Source organism: Gadus macrocephalus, chromosome 11, assembly GCF_031168955.1.
Source record: "Gadus macrocephalus chromosome 11, ASM3116895v1".
Taxonomy (NCBI): domain Eukaryota; kingdom Metazoa; phylum Chordata; class Actinopteri; order Gadiformes; family Gadidae; genus Gadus; species Gadus macrocephalus.
Window position 1 is genome coordinate 3114007 of NC_082392.1, and position 22115 is coordinate 3136121.

The window sequence follows — 22115 nt, forward strand, 5'->3', positions numbered from 1 at the left end:
GAGGAGGAGTGATAGAGAGGGATGGAGAGAGTGATAGAGAGGGATGGAGAGAGTGATAGAGAGGGTTGGAGAGAGTGATAGAGAGGGATGGAGAGAGTGATAGAGAGAGGGAGTACAGAGAGGTGTTTAGAGAACGATGGGTGAACAGAGACAATCTGTATGTCTTTGTTGACCTTCATCAAATATCTGCAGAGCTCGTTCAAGCTCAGTGTGAGCACTAGCAGATCTTGTTTTGTGGCTGCTGGGCTGCTGTACATGTGCTTCTGCAGGCCGACACAGACAGAGAGAGGCCTTCTCTGTGTTGCTCACGCTCTGTCATTAACATGCTTCATGTGTCTCACGCTTTGTCTTTCTCGTGCTTTGTCTTTCCTTGGCTGGCTGACATCGTTGTGTTGTGAATCTCTTTGCTGTGTGAAGTTGATCAGGCGACCGCTTATGGTGAGTTGTGACGAGGTGCTTCGTGCATGACGCTGTCTGTTACGTATGTCCAGTGATTAATGTTCCACATGTAAACCGTTTCAGCTCTTTCATGGCATCGTGCCTGCTGCTTGATAACTCAAATGTAATGTCATTGATTATTCAAATGGCGACGGACAATGTGACCACTTCATTGATCCCAGCCAGGCGATTTCTGCTCTGCCGCTCGATCCGACCGCATCGATCACCCCGGAGGAACAATACGTCTCCCCAAACACACCATAAAACAGCAAACCGCAGAAGACCGTACATAAAAGCAATCTGCCCTTTACACTCAGCGTGTTTTCGTCGATCAACATAGTGGGCACACAAAAAAAACGGATTCAATTAAATTCAAAACAACCACACGGACAAGAAGGGTGGGTTGTTCGTTTCCCCAGTACTTCACAGACAACCTAACACAACAGAGCGAGACAACACCAAACTCAACACAGGCACAACAAACATAACTATATATAGAACAGTGCGGTAGGGAATGACCTGGAGGAAGACAGTGCGACGAGGTAAATGGACTGCATTCATGTAGCACTTTTCCAACCAGTGGCCACGCAAAGCGCTTAACAATACTGCCTAACATTCACCCATTCATGCACACCTTCACACACCCGACGGCGGTGTCAACCACGCAAGGCGACAGCAAGCTCGTCGGGAGCAGATAGGATGAGGTGTACTTGCTCAGGGACACCTCGACACTAGAGCGAGGAGGAGCCGGGCATCGGACTAGCAACGTAACACAACAGAGGAAGACAACACATACCTAACACACACACAGACAACAACTATAACCTTATATAACTCAGTGCAGCATGGAAGGGAATGACCTGGAAGGGAGACGAAGGTTTCACGAGGTGAGCGACGGTACGGCCCGGCGGAGAGGCGGGGGAGGACTTCCTCCTGAATCTCAACGACAGCGGTACGTAAACAACATTGACGTCACGACCTCATGGTTCCAGGAACAGTGGCCATCGATCTGCAGAACCCTGACCCCCCCGAGGACACCAGCAAGCTGGCGCCCCCCACGGAGAACGGTGGTGGTGGGGGGGGGGCAGCCGACGGCCCAGCATAGCCCCCGTGCTGGAGATCGCAGACTCCTCCGCCATCCTGCCCTGCGACATGCTCAGCGACCAGCTGGAGGACGAGACCAACCAATCGGACGAGGAGGGCTCCGTGGGCTCGGAGTGAGTAGCCAATGGCAGGCCACGGATAGGGGGGGAAGGAGGAGGGGGCTTAGAGGTTGATTCACACATATTTAAATATAGATATAGATAGAGAGAGAGAGAGAGAGAGAGAGAGAGAGAGAGAGAGAGAGAGAGAGAGAGAGAGAGAGAGAGAGAGAGAAACAGGACAGAGAGAAACAGACAGAGAGTACCAGACAGAGAGAGAGTACGAGAGAGAGAGAGCATGAGAGAGAGAGAGTATGAGAGAGAGAGAGACAGATAGACAGAGAGACAGGAACAGACAGAGAGAGAGAATATGTGAGAGAGAGATAGAGAGAGAGAATATGAGAGAGAGAGTGAGAGAGAGAGACAGAAACAGACAGAGAGAGAGAGAGAGAGAGAGATATTAACATCCATCTCGTCTGCGGTCCGCAGCACCCAGTGGCAGAAGCAAAATCTTGCATTAGCTCGACACATGTTGCTGTTTTTTCCTCCAGTCACCATTATCGTTATGGGCGTCCAACCGGGAACGAAGCTCAGTGTGGGAATTGATCTGCGGCAATTAGCTGCGATGCGACGCCACCATCCCCATCGTGGCTGTGTCCGGGCTATAAGCACTGTTGGCTAGCGGCTGGTAAAACAGAAAAGATCTGAGGGAGAACTCCAGCGGAGCACCACACTGCTCCGCAGGCTAGCACCGTCATCCTGCGAACGCCCGATTATTCTGGGGGAGGTTGTTCCGGGACATGGCGTTCCATTTAGAGAGCGCCGCTGTCGTCATAGCGACGTTGTCCGAGGCTGCTGGTCCTGATGCGAGTGGCCGGGAGGACGGGACGGGACGGCGGGGGGGGGGGGATGGGTCTGAGTGCTCTTTAATGCGGTGCCTGATGTTTTAATGCAGTGGGCGCGTGATGAATGAGGTCCTGGGCGAGAGGTCAGCGCCACGGAAGGTCAACCTTTCTTAAGTGCGCACCCTTAGGGTGGAGGGTTAATGTCAGCCCTTAGTCGTCCATCACTGGCCTGACAGCCAGGAGCCCTGCAGCTGCTGAAGCTCTTTTTGATTCCTTTTTACGGTTCAATAACCATGGAGGCTAGACTGAGTCGGACTGGGACAGACCGGTCTACATGGTGCATAGTGACCATGGAGGCTAGACTGGGCTAGACTGGGACAGACCGGTCTACATGGTGTTTTATACCCATGTAGGCCTATCTCTCCCAGTCGGTGGTCCGTAAGGGCACTGCAACTGGTCTGTGGGATTTTCTTTTTTAATTTTGATCAATTCAACATCGTTGCTTCATGTTATTTAATGCAGATGACTTTCAGTTCAAAGTGGCCCGTCGTGTTAACTTGTAACCGCCATCCCAACACTCACTGCACACCTTGGGTATGAGGTGGTCCGCGAAGGGTCTTTATAAAACTTTAGTGGTCCGTCTTTAGTCAGCGGGTGGAACCACTGCTGCATGATGCTATCAACGCCCAGCTTGTAACTCAGTCTCTCCCTTATTCTAACGTGCTCAACCGACCCCTTAAAGGCACCCAGTGCAACTTTCGAGGCTTAAAAATAAACATTCAATTTCTAGTCTTTTTTACACGTAGTAAGTTTCAATAACTCCATACCATTACATACCGACATTTAAGCAGCAAAGATGAGACGTCGTTGTGTGGTGAGAACTGATACAAAATCGATAACAACAACAATGCCGCCATTTTCTTTATTTTTTGTAACCTACAATAAATAAAGCAGGCTTCCAGTCAATGGAAAAATGGCTTCTCCCCACCGGCGATTGTTGTTGTTTACGATTTTCTATCAGTTCTCACCACACAACGACGTCTCATCTTTGCTCCTTGAATGTCGATATGTAATGGTATGGAGTTATTGAAACTTACTACGTGTAAAAAAGACTACAAAATTGAATGTTTATTTTTCATTGAATGTTTACATAAAGTTGCACTGGGTGCCTTTAAGGCTTAAGCATGTTATCTCAGGATTGAGTCAGGGCTATCTAGCGATGTGGGTGTGGATAATAAAGAACATAATTCTGACCTTATTACATTGTGTATCTTAGTTTATCTGTACACTGCTGAGATGATGAGAGAGCAGATTTTGCGGTCTGGAAATCAGAGGAAGCGCTGCGAGTTTGGCGTTGTAACGTGTTAGCAAACAGTGCCACCATGTGGCGGAAAAGTGATATTCATGTTCAAGTGCATTTAAGGTGACAGCAGTGTGGTTGGTTGAACAAAATAGTTCGTTATCAAGTGTGTACTACGGCTAGAATGCATTTACTACAATGGAGATACATGCATTCACCTAACTCGTGAAACTCGGGTGTCTCTTGTGTATTTTGATCTAGCTTTGTGAAGGGCTACCCCCCCAACTCCCCTTACATCGGGAGCTCCCCCACCCTGTGCCACCTGCTGCCCCAGAAGGCCTCGTTCTGCTGCCTGCGTCTGGACAGGGTGAGACCAGGGGGCAGACCCCACAGCAACACACCACACAGCATCACACCTGACAGCGTCACACCTGACAGCATCACACCACACAGCATCACACCTGACAGCGTCACACCACACAGCGTCACACCTGACAGCATCACACCTGACAGCGTCACACCTTACAGCGTCACACCTGACAGCGTCACACCTGACAGCATCACACCTTACAGCTTCACACCTGACAGCATCACACCTTACAGCATCACACCTTACAGCATCACACCACACAGCATCACACCTGACAGCATCACACCTTACAGCATCACACCTTACAGCATCACACCTGACAGCATCACACCTTACAGCATCACACCTGACAGCATGGTCCATCATAATAACAGGTCATTGAATTGTTCTATATTTATATGATTTATAACTGATTATTTGAACTCATTTCAATACTTTCCGAAGGTTTTTTCTTTTACCCAAAGATGAGGGCTTGTGTAATGCTATACAACTTAAAGGCTCATTTAAACATAATTCATGCCTGTTTGCCTCTCTCCCTCCTGTCTGTCTGTCTGTCTGTCTGTCTGTCTGTCTGTCTGTCTGTCTGTCTGTCTGTCTGTCTGTCTGTCTGTCTGTCTGTCTGTCTGTCTGTCTGTCTGTCTGTCTGTCTGTCTGTCTGTCTGTCTGTCTGCCTGTCTGCCTGTCTGTCTCCCTCCCTGTCTGTCCCCCAGGGCTGTACTCACAGTAGCTTCGAGGACGCCAAGGCCTACGGCTTCAAGAACAAGCTGATCATCGTGTCGGCGGAGACGGCGGGGAACGGCCTGTACAACTTCATCGTCCCCCTGAGGGCGTACTACCGCCCCCGCAAGGAGCTCAACCCCATCGTACTGCTGCTGGACTACCCGTAAGACCGCTCCTCCACCCGGCATACACCACCTCCTCCTCCTCCACCCGGCATCCACCTGCTGCTCCAACCAACATCCACCTCCTCCTCCACCCAACATACACCTCCTGCTCCTCCACCCAACATACACCTCCTCCTCCTCCACCCAACATCCACCTCCTCCTCCACCCAACATACACCTCCTCCTCCACCCAACATACACCTCCTGCTCCTACCAACATCCACCTCCTCCTCCACCCAAAATACACCTCCTGCTCCTACCAACATCCACCTCCTGCCCCACCGATCTCCTGCTCCACCGATCTCCTCCTCCACCGACCTCCGCCTCCCCCCAACCTCCTCCTCCACGAGGGTGTGCGTGTGTGTCTATTTGTCTATCCGTCTATCTGTTTGTCTGTCCATCTAGCTATTTTTGTTTGTGTGTGTGTGTGTGTGTGTGTGTGTGTGTGTGTGTGTGTGTGTGTGTGTGTGTGTGTGTGTGTGTGTGTGTGTGTGTGTGTGTGTGTGTGTGTGTGTGTGTGTGTGTGTGTGAAACCAGAACAGAGAGCATTGACCAGTAGCTCAACCCCCTCCCTGCTCCTCATAAATGTGTAGCAACTCTGCAGGAAGGTATCAGATAAATAATACAGGAAACCCAGAATACCACACTGAGAGACAGCCTACTGGGTCACTCTAACACTCTCTCTCTCTCTCTCCCAACCCCCCCCTCTTTCTCTCTCCCTTTCCATCTCTCTCTCTCTCTCTCTCTCTCTCTCTCTCTCTCTCTCTCTCTCTCTCTCTCTCTCTCTCTCTCTCTCTCTCTCTCTCTCTCTCTCTCTCTCTCTCTGTCACTGCATCTCTCTCTCTATCTTTATCTATCTATCTTATCTCAATATATTGTTTTGAGTGATAGCCTCTGATTTCTCTCTCTCTCTCTCTCTCTCTCTCTCCCTCCTCTTGCTGCCTCTCTCTCTCTCTCTCTCTCTCTCTCTCTCTCTCTCTCTCTCTCTCTCTCTCTCTCTCTCTCTCTCTCTCTCTCTCTCTCTCTCTCTCTCTCTCTCTCTCTCTCTCTCTCTCTGTTTCCATAGCAACCGTTCATAATCCTCCCTTCACCTGAGTACAGCTGCATTTCATAGTGTTATGAAACAGTTTCATAACAAGGACTTTTCACTTAATTCCTATGAGATGTTGCCTTAAGAGCAACATTATCATTATTATTATTATTAACATGATGTCTTCATAATATTATCATGATGTCATATCATTATTATCATGATGCATTATTATAATTATCATGATTTATCATCATTATCGACCAGATAAGTGGCCAGATAACCACTTCCTGTTGGCCAGATAACCACTTCCTGTTATATCCACTTCCGGTGTGTTCCCAACAGGCCAGATAACCACTTCCTGGAGGCCATCTGCTGCTTCCCAATGGTGTACTTCATGGCGGGCACCATCGATAAGTAGGTTGAACCAACACTAACCCGCTGATCAATAACTTGACTCCCACCTCAACCTAACATACGTCAGAGCAGAGCTAGTGTTCAGGGTGGACCTTGAAGAGCATCCTTCACCACACTATCAGAGAAGATACAAAGATTAATCCCAGATCACAGAGGATAGTGTATGTCCCTGCACCAACCGTTCTCAACAAGAGAGGACCTAAAAAAGAGAATAAATTAGAGTAAGGGTAAAAAACGAAAATACAGAAAATATATCTCTGTACTATCCACCAAAAAGTAGTAATATATCATGGCTTCAAATCTATAAACCACGACTATATACAAATACATTTATCATTTATCAAATTTAAATACTGAGAGGCACACAAAACTAATAATAATTATTATTATATTATTATTATTATATTATTATTATTATTATTATTATCATTATTATTTCTACTAGTGCGGGGCCTTTTTAAAAAAACCTTGTTCTGAAGGATTATTATCCTTATCATGTAGTTATGGTTGTGAGAGGCTGAATGGTGCCTGGTTGTGTGCTGACTGCTGCTTGTGAGAGGCTGAATGGTGCCTGGTCGTGTGCTGACTGCTGCTTGTGTCTCCGGCAGCCTGGACAACCTCCTCCAGTGTGGGATCATCTACGCTGACAACCTGGTGGTGGTGGACAAGGAGAGCACCATGAGCGCTGAGGAGGACTACATGGCCGACGCCAAGACTATCGTCAACGTGCAGACCATGTTCAGGTGATCCTCCAGTCTCACAGCGGGCTAACAGCGGGCTCACAGCGGGCTAACAGCGGGCTCACAGCGGGCTAACAGCGGGCTCACAGCGGGCTCACACTGGGCTAGCACCAGGGAAACAACAGGGAAACACCAGGCTAAGACCAGGTATACACCAGGCTAACACCGGCTAAGGCCTGGCTAACACCAGGTATACACCAGGGTAAGACCTGGCAAACACTGGGCAAACACCGGGCCAACCCCAGGCTTACACCAGGCTAACAGCAGGCTAACAGCAGGCTAACACCAGGCTAACAGCAGGTATACACCAGGCTAACACCAGGCTAACAGCAGGTATACACCAGGCTACCACCAGGCTAACATTAGACTGCACGTCTGCTCAGGAACTTGACAACGAGTGGATTGGATGTCGTTATCTGAGTGCATATTGCCTCTTATGTGCATACGCACAGTTTATTATGTGAATGAATATTGTGGGCTCTGATTTATCACACTATTCGCTTTTATGGTTGCTGCTCAACATGCTCTACAAGATGTGATTACTGGTTGGGAAACCAAATGACTTACCCCAGCCTGACTTAGAGATAAGGGAATTACTTTGATGTTATTAATGCCTTGTTTGGTGCTCTGAAGGTCAAATGGTTCTCTCTCTCTCTCTCGCTCTCTCGCTCTCGCTCGCTCGCTCGCCCCCCCCTCCCCCCTCTCTCTCCCCCCTCTCTTTCTCTCCCCTTCCCCCCCCTCTCTCTCTCTCTCTCTCTCTCTCTCTCTCTCTCTCTCTCTCTCTCTCTCTCTCTCTCTCTCTCTCTCTCTCTCTCTCTCTCTCTCTCTCTCTCTCTTTCTCTCTCTCTCTCTCCCTCCCTCTCTCTCGCCCCCCCTCCCCCCTCTCTCTCTCTCGCCCTCCCCCCTTTCCCTCTCCCTCTCTCTCTCTCTCTCTCTCCCCCCCCCCCCAGATTGTTCCCCAGCCTCAGCATCATCACAGAGCTCACCCACCCCTCCAACATGCGCTTCATGCAGTTCCGGGCGAAGGACTGCTACTCGCTGGCTCTGTCCAAGCTGGAGAAGGTGCGGGGGAATGTTGATGTGAGGCGCTATGGTGCAATAAATCCTGAGACGCTGTGGCACATCGGCCTGCTCTTAGAGGCCTTCCTACTCTTCACGATAACGTTCATTTTGACGGTATCGCTCGACATGAATGTTTAGTTAATTGATGTCTTAAGATTTACATTAATTTACATTATTTACATTCATTTGAGTATCCTTACTGATCCTACTCAAATGAATGTCTCATCTCAAGATGAGATGAGACATTCATTTGAGTAGGATCAGTAAGGATTTATCTTTAAGATATCTTTAAGTTCTTGGATGTAGACAGAGAGACAGAAGGAGACCAGATAAACAGTGGCTTCCCAGTTTATCCGATCTCCTGTGAGCTACTTTAAACCTTGAGTTTCCTTCGTGATGAATAATATTTGGGCTCTCTCTTGTGGTTGCAAAGAGACAGACGCACCCCCCCCACACACACACACACACACACAGGCACAAACACACATGCACACACACACTCGTGAGTGCACACAGGCACAAACACACACGCACACACAGCAAAAACACACACACACATACACAGACACTCTCGCACACACAAAGGCAAAAACACAAACACACACACACACGCACACACACACGTGCGCGCACACAGGCACACACACACACGCGCGCGCACACCCACACACATGTGCGCGCACACAGGCACACACATACACTGACGCACACACAGGCAAAAACACACACACACAGGCACAAACACACACACACAGGCACACACACACGCGCACCTCCCTGTCCGTGCGGGGCCGCGGCCGTCTCTGACCGGGGTCTCCTCTCTCCGCAGATCGAGCGTGATAAGGGCTCCAACCTGGCCTTCATGTTCCGCCTGCCCTTCGCCGCCGGGCGGGTGTTCAGCATCAGCATGCTGGACACCCTGCTGTACCAGGTGGGTGGCCAGTGACCTCCCGACCCCACAGACCCCCTCTCTATAGGGGCCGACCTACTGACCTTAGAGACCGCCTCTCCGTAGGGGGCCGACCTACTGACCCAAACATCCTCTCTTTAGGGGACGCCTGTCTGTAGGGGACCCTAGAGACCCTCTCTGTAGGGGGCGTCCTGCTAGGGACCCCACTCTGTAAGGGGCCATCCTGCTAGGGTCCCTAGGTACCCCCTTTTTAGGTTTTCAGGTTCCTAGCACATCAAAGACATGTCAGTCAGATTAAAATCGGATGGTATTCTACATACAAGTGTACCAAAGGTAAAGATTATCTTGCATCTTGTGTATCAGGAGGAGTCCTTATCATAACATGTCTAGACGGACAGGGCAATGCTCACAGTGGTTCAAGTTCAAGTTCCGGTTATTCATGTAGCACTCTGACCGCCATGTCTTCACGGCCTCCACAGTCGTTTGTCAAGGACTACATGATCCCCATCGCCCGGCTGCTGCTGGGGCTGGACACCACGCCCGGGTCCGGGTACCTGTGTGTGGTGAGTAGGAGAGTCATGGAGCCCCCACCAGCCCCCCCCTCCGTCTGTAGCGCTGCTCTGTGCTGAATGTTGGCTCGTCGTACTGACCTGGAGCTTGCAGCAGATGAGCTCGCCCATATCATTGAGCAACGCTTTAACTCTGATAATGCTTTCAATATGTTTTTAATGTAAGCATGGTGCATGCAAAGGAAGTTCCCAATAGGAAACAGAATCAAATTTGAATTAGATTAGAGTTCTCTCTCAATAGAATTCGAATTGAAATGGCATTGAGATAGATTTGAAACAGAAATGTAAGTAAAATTTGATGTTGAATTCGATTTCAATGGAGATGTAATTGTAATAGAAATGTTATGACGATTGATGTTGAATTAGATTTTAATGGAGCTGGAATTGCCTCGAGGAGAGTGTGAGTGTGTGACGGAGCTCCGGTTGCTCCATCAGAGGAAGGTTTGTGATGAAGGTCCAGTTGCTCCATCAGATGAAGGTGTGTGATGAAGGTGTGTGATGAAGGTGTGTGATGAAGGTCCAGTTGCTCCATCAGATGAAGGTGTGTGATGAAGGTTTGTGATGAAGGTGTGTGATGAAGGTGTGTGACGAAGGTCTGGTTGCTCCATCAGAGGAAGGTTTGTGATGAAGGTGTGTGATGAAGGTGTGTGATGAAGGTCCGGTTGCTCCATCAGATGAAGGTGTGTGATGAAGGTGTGTGACGAAGGTCCGGTTGCTCCATCAGATGAAGGTGACGGAGGAGGACCTGTGGATCCGGACCTACGGCCGTCTGTTCCAGAAGTTGTGCTCCTCCAGCGCTGAGATCCCCATCGGGATCTACCGCACAGAGTCACACATGTTCTCCACCTCCGAGGTGAGGCCCAGACCCCCACCTCCGCCGGCCCTCCCCCCTCACTTCAGAGTTCAGCCCTTCATCTGGTCTCTCTCTTCACTATCGTTCATGTTTTCACCAGTATTCATGTTTTCACCAGTGTTCATGTGTTCACCATCGTTCATGTTTTCACCAGTGTTTATATTTTCACCATCGTTCATGCTTTCACCAGTGTTCATGCGTTCACCGTGGTTCATGTTTTAACCAGTGTTTTTGTTTTCACCAGTGTTCATGTGTTTACCATCGTTCATGTTTTCACCAGCGTTCATGTTTTCACCAGTGTTTATGTTTTCACCTGCTTTCATGTTTTCACCAGCGTTCATGCGTTCACCGTGGTTCATGTTTTCACCAGCGTTCATGTTTCATCAGTGTTCATGTGTTCACCATCGTTCACGTTTTCACCAGTGTTCATGTTTTCCCCATTGTTCATGTTTTCCTTTTGTCTCGGTTTCTTTGTTGTGAATGTTCCGATATTCCTCCGCCCGTCTTCTTCCATTTTCTCCTCCGTGCTCTTTGTTCAGCATTCGGTTCCTTTGCTTTCCTCCTCCCTCCCATCTGAACCTCACGTCTTCTGGATACTTGATTCATGCCTGACCTCAGTTCTGCCTGGCTGCGTTCCAGGCCGGTACCCTGTTGGTGTATCAAACGGTTTGGTCCAGACCCAGGGTCAGTTAGAACCGGGGCTCGCTCTGTTCCGTTTCATACAGGCCGTGCTGTATAACGAAACAGCATTATTTACACAACAGTGAAGGGGAAACCGTCCTGTCTCCCTGTTTGCAAATAATTGATGCATTAACACGCTATCCTCAGGAAAAAGTTCTGGTTTTGCTGACGATAGCCCGCATGTTTCATCCTATCTTCTTGTATGTTTGCTTTGTCTGTTTGTCCTCCCTTGTTGTTCACAGAACAGAGGTCGCTTCCCGAAGGTAAGAAAGCATGTTTTGACTTTAATGTTTCAGCTGTCGTTTCTCCTGCTGGGCGTCGCGCAGTGAAACAGTAACCCAGCACAACTCTGACCCTATAGCTGCGGTGCCCTTTCACAAACATGGCTGGCTGCCAGGGGCAGTAAACCGTTCTGTTGTCATGAACGACTGCGGTCACACTAGCGACGACAGCAGTGTTGTAAGTGAATAAACAGCATCATACTGCAGTTTGTCCGATTCAGCCTGATGATTTAGTGATTAATTGCTATTCCAAGAGTTGAATGGTTTATTTAGTCTTTCTTTTGCATATTAATGTAAAATAGATAATGTTTGTTTGCAGTGTCATTCTATTATCACTGACTGGAAGATTATAATTTGACAGCATTTAATAAATGAAAGAATCGGCCCTTCTAAGAAAGGCTTTTTTATGTTTCAGTTTTTCATCAATGAACCTGCAAGTGACTTTTAAACAGTCAACTGAACTTATCTTTAAATCTTTTAGCAATCATTTTAACGATTAGAATAATCGTTGTCTTTAAAATGAACGATAATTCTTCTAATGAGGGGGTCGTATGTGGCAAGATTTGTCGGGGACGTCACATAAATTGGAAGCAAACTCCTACACCGATTACAGCAAAAACACATCTCACTAATGGGGGTATTAGAGGCTACACGCATCTGATAAAAAAAAAAGCCTGGTGCATCTACTAATGAATATCTGCGTGCATACAAATCATAATATTATGACCCAAATCCACCCTTTTAAAGACTAGAATAGAATATAATCTTTATTTGTCATTGGGTTAAATACAAAGTATTTACACAACGAAATTAAGGTGCAGATCTTGTTCAGTGCTTCTTTTTTTTTTTTTTTATAAATAAATAGAATACAGTAAGAAATATTAATAAATATATAACAACAACAATCCGTCTAATATCAATCTCTTATCCTATAACACACCCCATGGTGTGTTATAAATGTAACGGTTAACGGCACAACCAATCCTTGTCGTCTTGCCGGCCGTCTATCTGTGGTCGTCTGCTTTCTGCCCACTGGTTGCCTGCTCCGAGCTGCCGTGACGTTGTCCAGTGACCTGTCTGTGATAACCGACCCTCGTGCAGTACCCAACGCATGCCCTGACTCTAACTAGTATTATCCCACCGCTCCAGAGGCTTCTACACCCTTTTACACACTAGCGCACACACACACACACACACACACCCCCCCACACACACACACACACACACACACACACACACACACACACACACACACACACACACACACACACACACACACACACACACCCCCCCACACCACACACACACACACACACACACACACACAGAGAGACAGAGACAGACACACACACACACACTGACAGACGAACAAGCACACACACACACACACCCACTCCACACACACACATACACATACACACACACACAGAGACAGACGCACACACACACACTGACAGACGAACAAGCACACACACACACACACCCCCACTCCACACACACACACACACACATACACATACACACAGAGACACAGACGCACACACACAGACGGACACACACACCCACAGACACCCCTCCCACTCCACACACACACACCGACACACACACACACACACACACACACACAGAGGGACAGAGACGCACACACACACACACACACACACACCCCCACACCACACACACACACACACACACACACACAGAGGGACAGAGACGCACACACACACACACACACACACCCCCCCACACCACACACACACACACACACACACACACACACACACCCACTCCACACACACACACACACATACACATACACACAGAGACACAGACGCACACACACAGACGGACACACACACCCACAGACACCCCTCCCACTCCACACACACACACACACACACACACACACACACACACACACACACCCCCACACCACACACACACACACAGACTCAGTTGTTTTCAATCCGCGGCTGCCGACAGGAACACGCACACCCTCAGTGTATTAACCCTTCCTCCTCCTCCTCCTCCTCCCCCCCCCCCCCCCCCTCCCCCCTCCCATCCAGTCCGAGGTGTCCATCAACGTGGAGGCGGGCACGGAGCCGCGGCCCTCCGGCGACAGCTGGAAGGAGAAGACGGCGCACCGCAACTCCACCACCAGCGAGCAGTCGGAGCACACGCTGCTGCGCAGGAAGAGCAAGCAGTGGGCGCGGCGCCTCAGCAGGAAGACGCCCAAGCCGGCCAGCCGCGCCGAGCGCATCTCCCAGCAGCGGCTCAGCCTGTACCGCCGCTCCGAGAGGCAGGAGCTGTCGGAGCTGGTGAAGAACCGCATGAAGCACCTGGGCCTGCCCACCGTGGGCTACGGTGAGTGGAGCCCCCTGCTGGCAGCAGGATGTAACCGCAGCACAACAGAGGAGGTCGTGAGGTACCACGGGGCTCCCTACTCTCTCCTCCCTCCTCCGTCTCCCTACTCTCTCCTCACCGCTCACTCTACCTCTCACTCCTCACCCTTCCCCCTATCTCCTCAGCCCTCCCTCTCCCTCCTCACCCCTAACTCTCCCCTCTCTCTCCTCACCTCCCCCTCCTCTCGCCCTCCTCTCTCCTCACCCTCTCTCCTCACCCCTTTTTCTCCCCCCTCTCTCCTCCTACTCTCTCCCCCCTCCAGAAGTGGAGCTTGTAATAACTTGAGATTCCTCTCAGCAGCAGGTCACGTTGATCCTGTAGCTTGAGGTTAGCCTCCAGTCTGCACGACAACTAACCCTTGCATATTGCAAATGTTGAAATGTTTGAAATGTTTTTAGACAACATTTCAAACTAACAAAATCTTGCATATTGTACCTTTAAGTAGACTGATGTTCAGATAAATAATACTAAGATTTGGATAATATTATGTTGGATGTTAACTGCAATTAAAACGTAATGTTTCACACATATCATGAAGCCATTTAAGATTTGAATGTGATTAAAGATTGATAACAATACAATATAAAAAATGTTTGCACTAAATCATCCATTTCAACCCAATCATCGCACTGCCTGTTCAACCAAAGTATTGCCATGACTGTTCTCCATCACCCTCACAAGACCCTTCAGTCCACGCCTAACCCTCTCAAAGCCACCCCCCACTATTAACCCTCTCATAGCCCGCACATCACCTCCCAACTACTGCTGTTCTCACGACAATCTGAGTGAGCAGCCACCATCATCCCCCCCCTCGTCCTCTTCATCATCATCATCATCATCATCATCACGTACGGACCCTCGAAGCATGAATGAATGCAGGAGGAGCATTAAGCCTTTGGCCCGGTTTCCCTCCATTGAGTCTGAGCGCTTTCCTCTCACTCCCAGTACCCCCCCACCTACCCCCCCCCCCCCCCCCCCCCGATAGTAAAGGGCTGATTATGGTCCCACGTTCCCGCAACGCAATGTCCATGCAGACGCTTCGACGCAGTCGTGAACCTTTACGGTTCGGCGTCGGGTTTTAGTAAGAGGACCAATCACAGCCCTCACTGCTGCGTCGCCTCGACGGAAGGTTACCTTTTTTGTTGGAGGTGCACGTCCGGCCCTTGCGGTGGACGCAAAGGAGGGTCCGCAAGGACGTAAGGGGTCCGTAACCCCCTTGCGTTGCGTGAACGTGGAACCATAAAGAGCCCTTAAGACAGAGAACACTCCCCTGCGGTTCCTTTGAACGTTCCCCCACCATGAGCCAAGATCTCCGTGGTGACCTCCGTTGAGTGAGACCCTTGGAAAAGGATGGCCTCTGGAAGACCCTGCACGTCTTTCTGTCCTCCTGCATCGCTGCATGGCTCCTTCTGCATCTCTCCTCACCTCTGACCCCCCTTCATCCATCTCAGCAAACCGCAAACTGCATTCCCCAGCCTGGCTGATCTGTATTCTCTTTTTCCTCCTCTCTCTCTCTCTACTGATCTCCCTTCGCTTCGCCCTGTAGAGGATGTGTCTAACCTTACTGCGAGCGATGTCATGAACAGGGTAAATCTAGGATATTTGCAAGGTAATTTGTGTGCATATATTTATATGTGTTTTAAACACCATGTGCCTTTTAGTGCCGTTTTAGTGCCTTAATGTCTACTCTCTATATATAGTGCTACCTGTGCTGTCTATATATAGCCTTCTATAGAGAAAACTCACTTTATATACCATTTTATAATTTGTAGTCACATTGCAATATTTTGTAATTCTACACCTGTAGACCAAACCCATGTGTCCATGGAGGGTTTGTCACCGATATTATTGCCTCTATAATATGGGTACGAAGGGAAGCAGCTAAGGCTAACGCTAGGACAGGCACATGAAACAAGCAGGCCTGTTTGACGTTGACCATACCTACTGTTGCTAAGAGTTGCAGGCCATTTCAGAACACCCATACACAGAGAGGACCCGAGCGCCAGGTCAGCCGGTCCACGCACGGCCATCTGCTGCATGACGCTGCCAGCGAGCGCGTGTGTTTCTGCGTGTGTGTTTGAGCACGCGTTTGGGGTTTGTGTGTGTGAGGTGTGTGTGCTTGTGTTGATTTGTTGTATTTGGGGTGTGTGTGTGTGCGCTTCTCTTTATGTGTTGAATTTGGTGTGTGTGCGTGTGCTTATTTGTTTCATGTGGTGTGTGTGCGTGCGCTTGTGTAGAAGTGTTGTATGCGGTGAGTGCGTGTGTAGATGTGTTGAATGTGGTGTGTGTGTGTGCGCGCTTGTGTGTATGTGTTATATGTGTGCTTATGCGTGTGTTCTTGTGTGTATGTGTTGGGTGTGTCCTTGTGTGTATGTGTTGTATGTGCGGGCTGGTGTACGTGCGTGTTTGGTGTGTGTGTGTGCGTGTGTGTGTCTGCCATACATGTGCAGGCTGGTGTGTGTGTGTCTCAGTGGAGGTCGACGGACCAACTCTCCACACTGCTGTCCATCTCTTATGAATATCTCTGTCTCTGTGTCGCTGTGCATCGTGGTGGCGTCCGGCCGGGCCCTCAGGGGCCCGCCTGCAGAACCTCAGAGTCGACCTGAGCGTGGAGCAGAGAGCATCCAGCCCGGAGGTCGAAGGTCGAAGGTCAATTCACAACAGAGCACATCCTAGTACCACGTCCTCCTCCACCTGGAGGAAGGGACGCGTAGTGGACTTACCGTCGTAGTAGAGGGTGTGTTTGCTGTGGGGTCAGGGTGTTAAGATGCACCTCTGGTACCAGGAACAGCAGCTGCTTCCAGACCACAGTCTGGCCTCTGCACCGGCGTTCCTGGGGGTCCCTCTGTGAACGGGGCCTTCGACCCGCCCGCCTCCGCCTGCTCTCTGCTCCACCCGGCGGTGTTTTGAGTCGCGCCGTCGCGGTCTTGTCCAGGTGATGGAGCATGCTCATATCGTCTCGCTGTGGCCTTCTCCATCGTCTCCGGAGCCGGGAGGGGGTGGGGGAGGCTGCGTGGGATTCGGGGGGGGGGGGGCTGATTTGCCTGCCGTTGGCATGGCAACGTGATGGCTCGTGTCGTGTCGTTGCCAGCGGCGACTGGATTGCGTGGCGTGGTTTTGGGGGGGGTATGCGTTGAGGTCTGCGGTGACCGTCGGCGTCGCATGCGGAGAGGTCGTGGAGCTACGCATGCCGGGGGGGGTGTCGGCTTGTGGCGGGCAGCATGGGCCTCCCCCCTCTCTCTCTCTCTCTCTCTCTCCCCCCTCTCCCCCCCCGGTTACAAGCCGTGCCGTGTCAGTAACAGTCAGTCCTCTCTCTCCCACCCGCCCGGCTTTGTAAAGGGGGACCAGCAGGTGGGTGCCTCTAGTGACTCATATCACCTGCCCTCTCTCCCTCGCCCGCCATTCCTGCCTAGCAACCTACCTAGCAACCAAACAGCCGCAACTAGGGAGCACGCACTGTGCTTCAGGGAACAGTTTTTAGCAGACACACAAATGCACGCACACACGCAAAACAGAATCACACACGCAAAGAGAATACACACACGTCTGCGCACAGACTCGCATGCAGAAACACACACACACATAAACACAGAATCACACGCATACACACACACACACACACACATACCTGCACACACACTGACTCGCAGACATGCACAAACGCAAACAATTACTCTAGAACATCGGTTGCTATTGAGAGGCTGATAGAAGATGTTTCCCACTGAAATCATCTCAGATTTAAACGATAGATCCTACTTAGAAAAGAATGGATAAATGTTGAATGAAGGATTATCAACGATTGCTCTCGGCCTAATTTAATTCCGATAGTTTAAAAGAAAGTTCTACGACGGGCCACGCCCGTTTGAGACTGGAACGGTGGACGATGGTACTCCTCCACAGCTGTGCTAGTAGCGCTACACAGCGGCTGAACAGCGGCAACATCTCCCCAGCGGTTACACAGACCGTTAGCCGGCTAGTGTAGCGTGTAATGGGCCGGCCCGTGGTGCCTGGGGGGGTTGGGGTGGCGGGGGGGAGTGGTGGGTTTGGGCGGGGGTGCACCGGAGCAGCTGTGAAGGCCCTGACCGCGTCTCTGTTGCAGATGAGATGAACGACCACCAGAACACGCTGTCCTACGTGCTCATCAACCCTCCTCCGGACACCCAGCTGGAGCTGAACGACATCGTGTAAGAGACATGCTGACCGTACTCTACTCCTACTCTACTCTACTGTATACAAGACACACTGTGTACTCTACTGTAGTTTAAGAGACACTGCTGACTTTACTCTACTTTAGGAGTCAGACAGTATAAAGACAGGTCATTAAGGAGGAGGTAGGGGAGAGTACGTCTGAGGTAAATTGGGATTGAACAAAGAACCTTTTAATCTGGGAGTCAAACCCTCAACACTGCCACGTTATCCAGCCTTCACGGTGCCTTGCGTCAATGCGGGTAACAGCAGTAGAGCTGCTCTGGATCCATAGAGCTGTTCTGAGTCCATAGAACTGCTCTGGATCCATAGAGCTGTTCTGAGTCCATAGAACTGCTCTGGATCCATAGAGCTGTTCTGAGTCCATAGAACTGCTCTGGATCCATAGAGCTGTTCTGAGTGCATAGAACGGCTCTGGATCCATAGAGCTGTTCTGAGTGCATAGAACTCCTCTGGATCCATAGAGCTGTTCTGAGTGCATAGAACTGCTCTGGATCCATAGAGCTGTTCTGAGTGCATAGAACTGCTCTGGATCCATAGAGCTGTTCTGAGTGCATAGAACTGCTCTGGATCCATAGAGCTGTTCTGAGTGCATAGAACTGCTCTGGATCCATGGAGCTGCTCTGGGTCCATAGAGCAGCTCTATAGATGAATAGAGCTGCTCTGGGTCCATAAAGGTCCTCTATGGATCCATAGAGCCGCTCTGGGTCCATAGAGCTGCTCTGGGTCCATAGAGCAGCTCTATAGATGCATAGAGCTGCTCTGGGTCCATAAAGGTCCTCTATGGATCCATAGAGCCGCTCTGGGTCAATAGAGTCGCTCTGGGTCAATAGAGCTGCTCTGGGTCCATAGAGCAGCTCTATAGATGAATAGAGCTGCTCTGGGTCCATAAAGGTCCTCTATGGATCCATAGAGCCGCTCTGGGTCCATAGAGCTGCTCTGGGTCCATAGAGAAGCTCTATAGATGCATAGAGCTGCTCTGGGTCCATAAAGGTCCTCTATGGATCCATAGAGCCGCTCTGGGTCAATTGAGCCGCTCTGGGTCAATAGAGTCGCTCTGGGTCAATAGAGCTGCTCTGGGTCAATAGAGTCGCTCTGGGTCAATAGAGCTGCTCTGGGTCAATAGAGCTGCTCCTGATCCATGCTGTGACCTCGTCTGACCCCCCAGGTACATCATCCGGTCCGACCCGCTGGCCCACATGCCGGACGAGACCCCGGTGGGCCCGGCCCCGGGGACCAGGAACCAGCAGGAGTTCTGCACCGAGACCAGAGACGAGACCCACCTCTGAGCCGTCAGACCCCCACACCCCCCCCCCCCCCCCAACCCCGGGGCCCCGCTCAGACGGAGACGCCACGGAGAGAACACGACGCTGAAGCGCAGGTCCCGGACACTTTGGCTTTGTTCCCCATCCCAGATTGAGGCGGGGCGACCCCTTGGAGGAAGGCGTGTTCTTGGATTCTGGCCTTAAAGCACGAGGAGTCGCGTGTGTGCGCGTGTCGGTGTGTCGGTGTGTGTGTGGTGGTGAGACGTCGATGTAACTGAGCTGCTAGTGAAGGATGAAGAGTGCCTCGTCATCATCACCACCCCGTTCCTTTTGACTCTCGAAAAAAAGTCTAAATTACGCACCTTGACCGGTTGATCAGTCACTCACCTGGTGACCCACCTCAGTCATGTTACATTCTCTCCACCTCCGCCCCTCGCTCCTAAAGGAGAACCAGACAGGTTGTTTTGCATTGATGGCTCCCCAGAGGTTAGACACATGCTAATGGACAACCCCTAATGGGCCAACATGCTACTGTGGGCACATGAACCTGTAATGGGCCCACAGAGAGGTTCAACACATGCCACTGCGGGCTTATTAACCCCTAATGGGCCAACATGCTACTGTGGGCACATGAACCTGTAATGGGCCCACAGAGAGGTTCAACACATGCCACTGCGGGCTTATTAACCCTTAATGGGCCCACATGATTCCTGGTCGCCTGCTGATTAAGAGTTGATGCGACATACCTGTCTTCTGCTTACTCAAATGAACTGAAGATCGTTTAGAGAAGGAATACAACCCGACTCACCTCAATAACTCACCTTATCACTCTCATAAATCACCCTATTACTCTACAGAGCTCACCTTCTGATCACTCTGAATAGCCCAAGTTAAACCCGCTCACCCAAACACTAATAATAACCTTACTACTTTCCAGACTCTCCAACTGATAACTCACCAACACAACATAGAGCGACGTGTTATACATAAAAAAAAAACATCCAAAGCAAAAAAGAAGCAATGTAAGCTTTGTTTTGTAACCTGCATGTACTCCCGGTCCGTATTCCCTGGGCTCCGTCTCGTGTTTTAGAGGAGGCTCAGGAGACAACAGTTTATATCATGTGGGAGAATCGTATCGGTGAACATAGAGCGCCTTTCAAGTGGCCCGTCAAAGTGTGAAAGTGAGATGGGATTGTGATATGCAAATAGACCCTAGTTTAAGAATAACTGTAGGCATCCCAAGTGGCTCACTGTAAATTCATAACATAGTTGTGAGACATTTTTATAAAAAAAAGTGAGTTAATATCTAACGCACAGGATCAGAGAGGCCAATTGTTAGATGTTAAACTAAAGCCTTAATATCAGAGAATTAAAAAAGATAAAAGTATTAATAGAATGGATTTAAACTATTATAAACTATTTTAAACGTTCTTTGGACCCTAGATGATAACACCAGGTAATAGTTCCTTTGTGGACTATCAAAGGACTATTAACTATTACTTACTATACTAAGTTACTATGCTACTGAAGTCTATGGAAAGGATGTCAGAAGTCCAGTGGGGAAACTGTTGAATGGAAGTCCTCCATATCATATAGGGAAACTCCAAAACGTTTGAGGTAATAACCTTCTCCATATCATAGTTATCAGATCAAAACAACTACATTTTCTAGAGAAATTCATATATTTCTACATGTTAAAAGTTGGCAAATGAAAAAAAATTATCTGATTTTTATTTATATATTGATTTATATAACTGTATTGGTTCTTGTTTGGACAGATTGTTTTATCACCGTGTTAAAAAACGTTGTTTTAATCTCTATGAGCACAATTTCTACGATGTAACGGCGTCGTGAATTATTTTTCACGGTTGAGATGGAGTTTAGTGTAAAAGATTGTTGAATTTATTTATTGTAAATGTACACATTTGTATCTATTCGTGCATCATATGCCTCATATCTAGCTTTGTAAATATATCGCCAACTCGTTATTTGCCACACCACCAACTTTGTCCTCACATGGTTGTACAGAATATTTATTATTTAAATCGGGCAAAGGAATAGTTTACTTCTGAATATCTTTATAACGCCATTTTCTAACTCTTCGATGACGTAACGTTGCAGTGTGCCTGGTCTGCCCAAACGGTTTTGCACGGAGAGTGACAGAAAACGTCCACGTCCATCAGTGACCCTTGAGATCCAATGTTAAAGGCAACGGCTTGAGGGGGAGACTGTGTCCATGTACGATCATTCAAGCCTTTCTGTTGAATTCGATGCTTTCCATTCAACAAAGCGAAGTTTTAACGTGGTCCAGAGCGACATAACATCATCACCCTTTCGTTTGACCTGTGGGTCGCGTTTAGGTTTAGGAGGTTGACGAAAACAGAACTTGAACTACTTTTGCACTACGCTCTGTTTGGGGGACGAACAGAGTGAACAGCATGACCCTTTAATCTGAATCTAGACGTATATCTAGACGTATTCAACCGTCCCTATGAACGGTCCCACCTGACAGTCGAGTGGCGGACTAATCCTCCCTATACGCAGCTGTGAGCCCCAGCGACGAACAGAGACAGACGCAGAACGCTAGAGACCCACGCTAAGGTGTTTGTCGTTTTCACTGTTGTCGCTACTTGTCTTTGACTGTATATATATATATATACACACACACGGTATGCGGTACACCTGGTGCCAGGATGTTTACAGGTCCAGCGAAGACGGA

General features: G+C 49.4%; 1 protein-coding gene across 1 annotated transcript in view; it reads left to right on the forward strand.

Annotated features, from left to right (window-relative positions):
- The window catches only part of LOC132467471 (potassium channel subfamily T member 1-like), a 63704-nt gene extending 43705 nt beyond the window's left edge, over positions 1 to 19999 (forward strand). The window contains 17 exon segments of the mRNA XM_060064784.1: positions 426 to 438; positions 1431 to 1504; positions 1507 to 1655; positions 3987 to 4092; positions 4806 to 4978; positions 6355 to 6426; positions 7035 to 7169; positions 8117 to 8228; positions 9058 to 9159; positions 9618 to 9701; positions 10432 to 10560; positions 11484 to 11504; positions 13589 to 13886; positions 15472 to 15534; positions 15881 to 15931; positions 18025 to 18109; positions 19300 to 19999. Coding sequence (XP_059920767.1) covers positions 426 to 438; positions 1431 to 1504; positions 1507 to 1655; positions 3987 to 4092; positions 4806 to 4978; positions 6355 to 6426; positions 7035 to 7169; positions 8117 to 8228; positions 9058 to 9159; positions 9618 to 9701; positions 10432 to 10560; positions 11484 to 11504; positions 13589 to 13886; positions 15472 to 15534; positions 15881 to 15931; positions 18025 to 18109; positions 19300 to 19420 — 1788 coding nt within the window. The 3' untranslated portion in view covers positions 19421 to 19999.
- The last annotated feature ends 2116 nt before the right edge of the window (positions 20000 to 22115 follow it).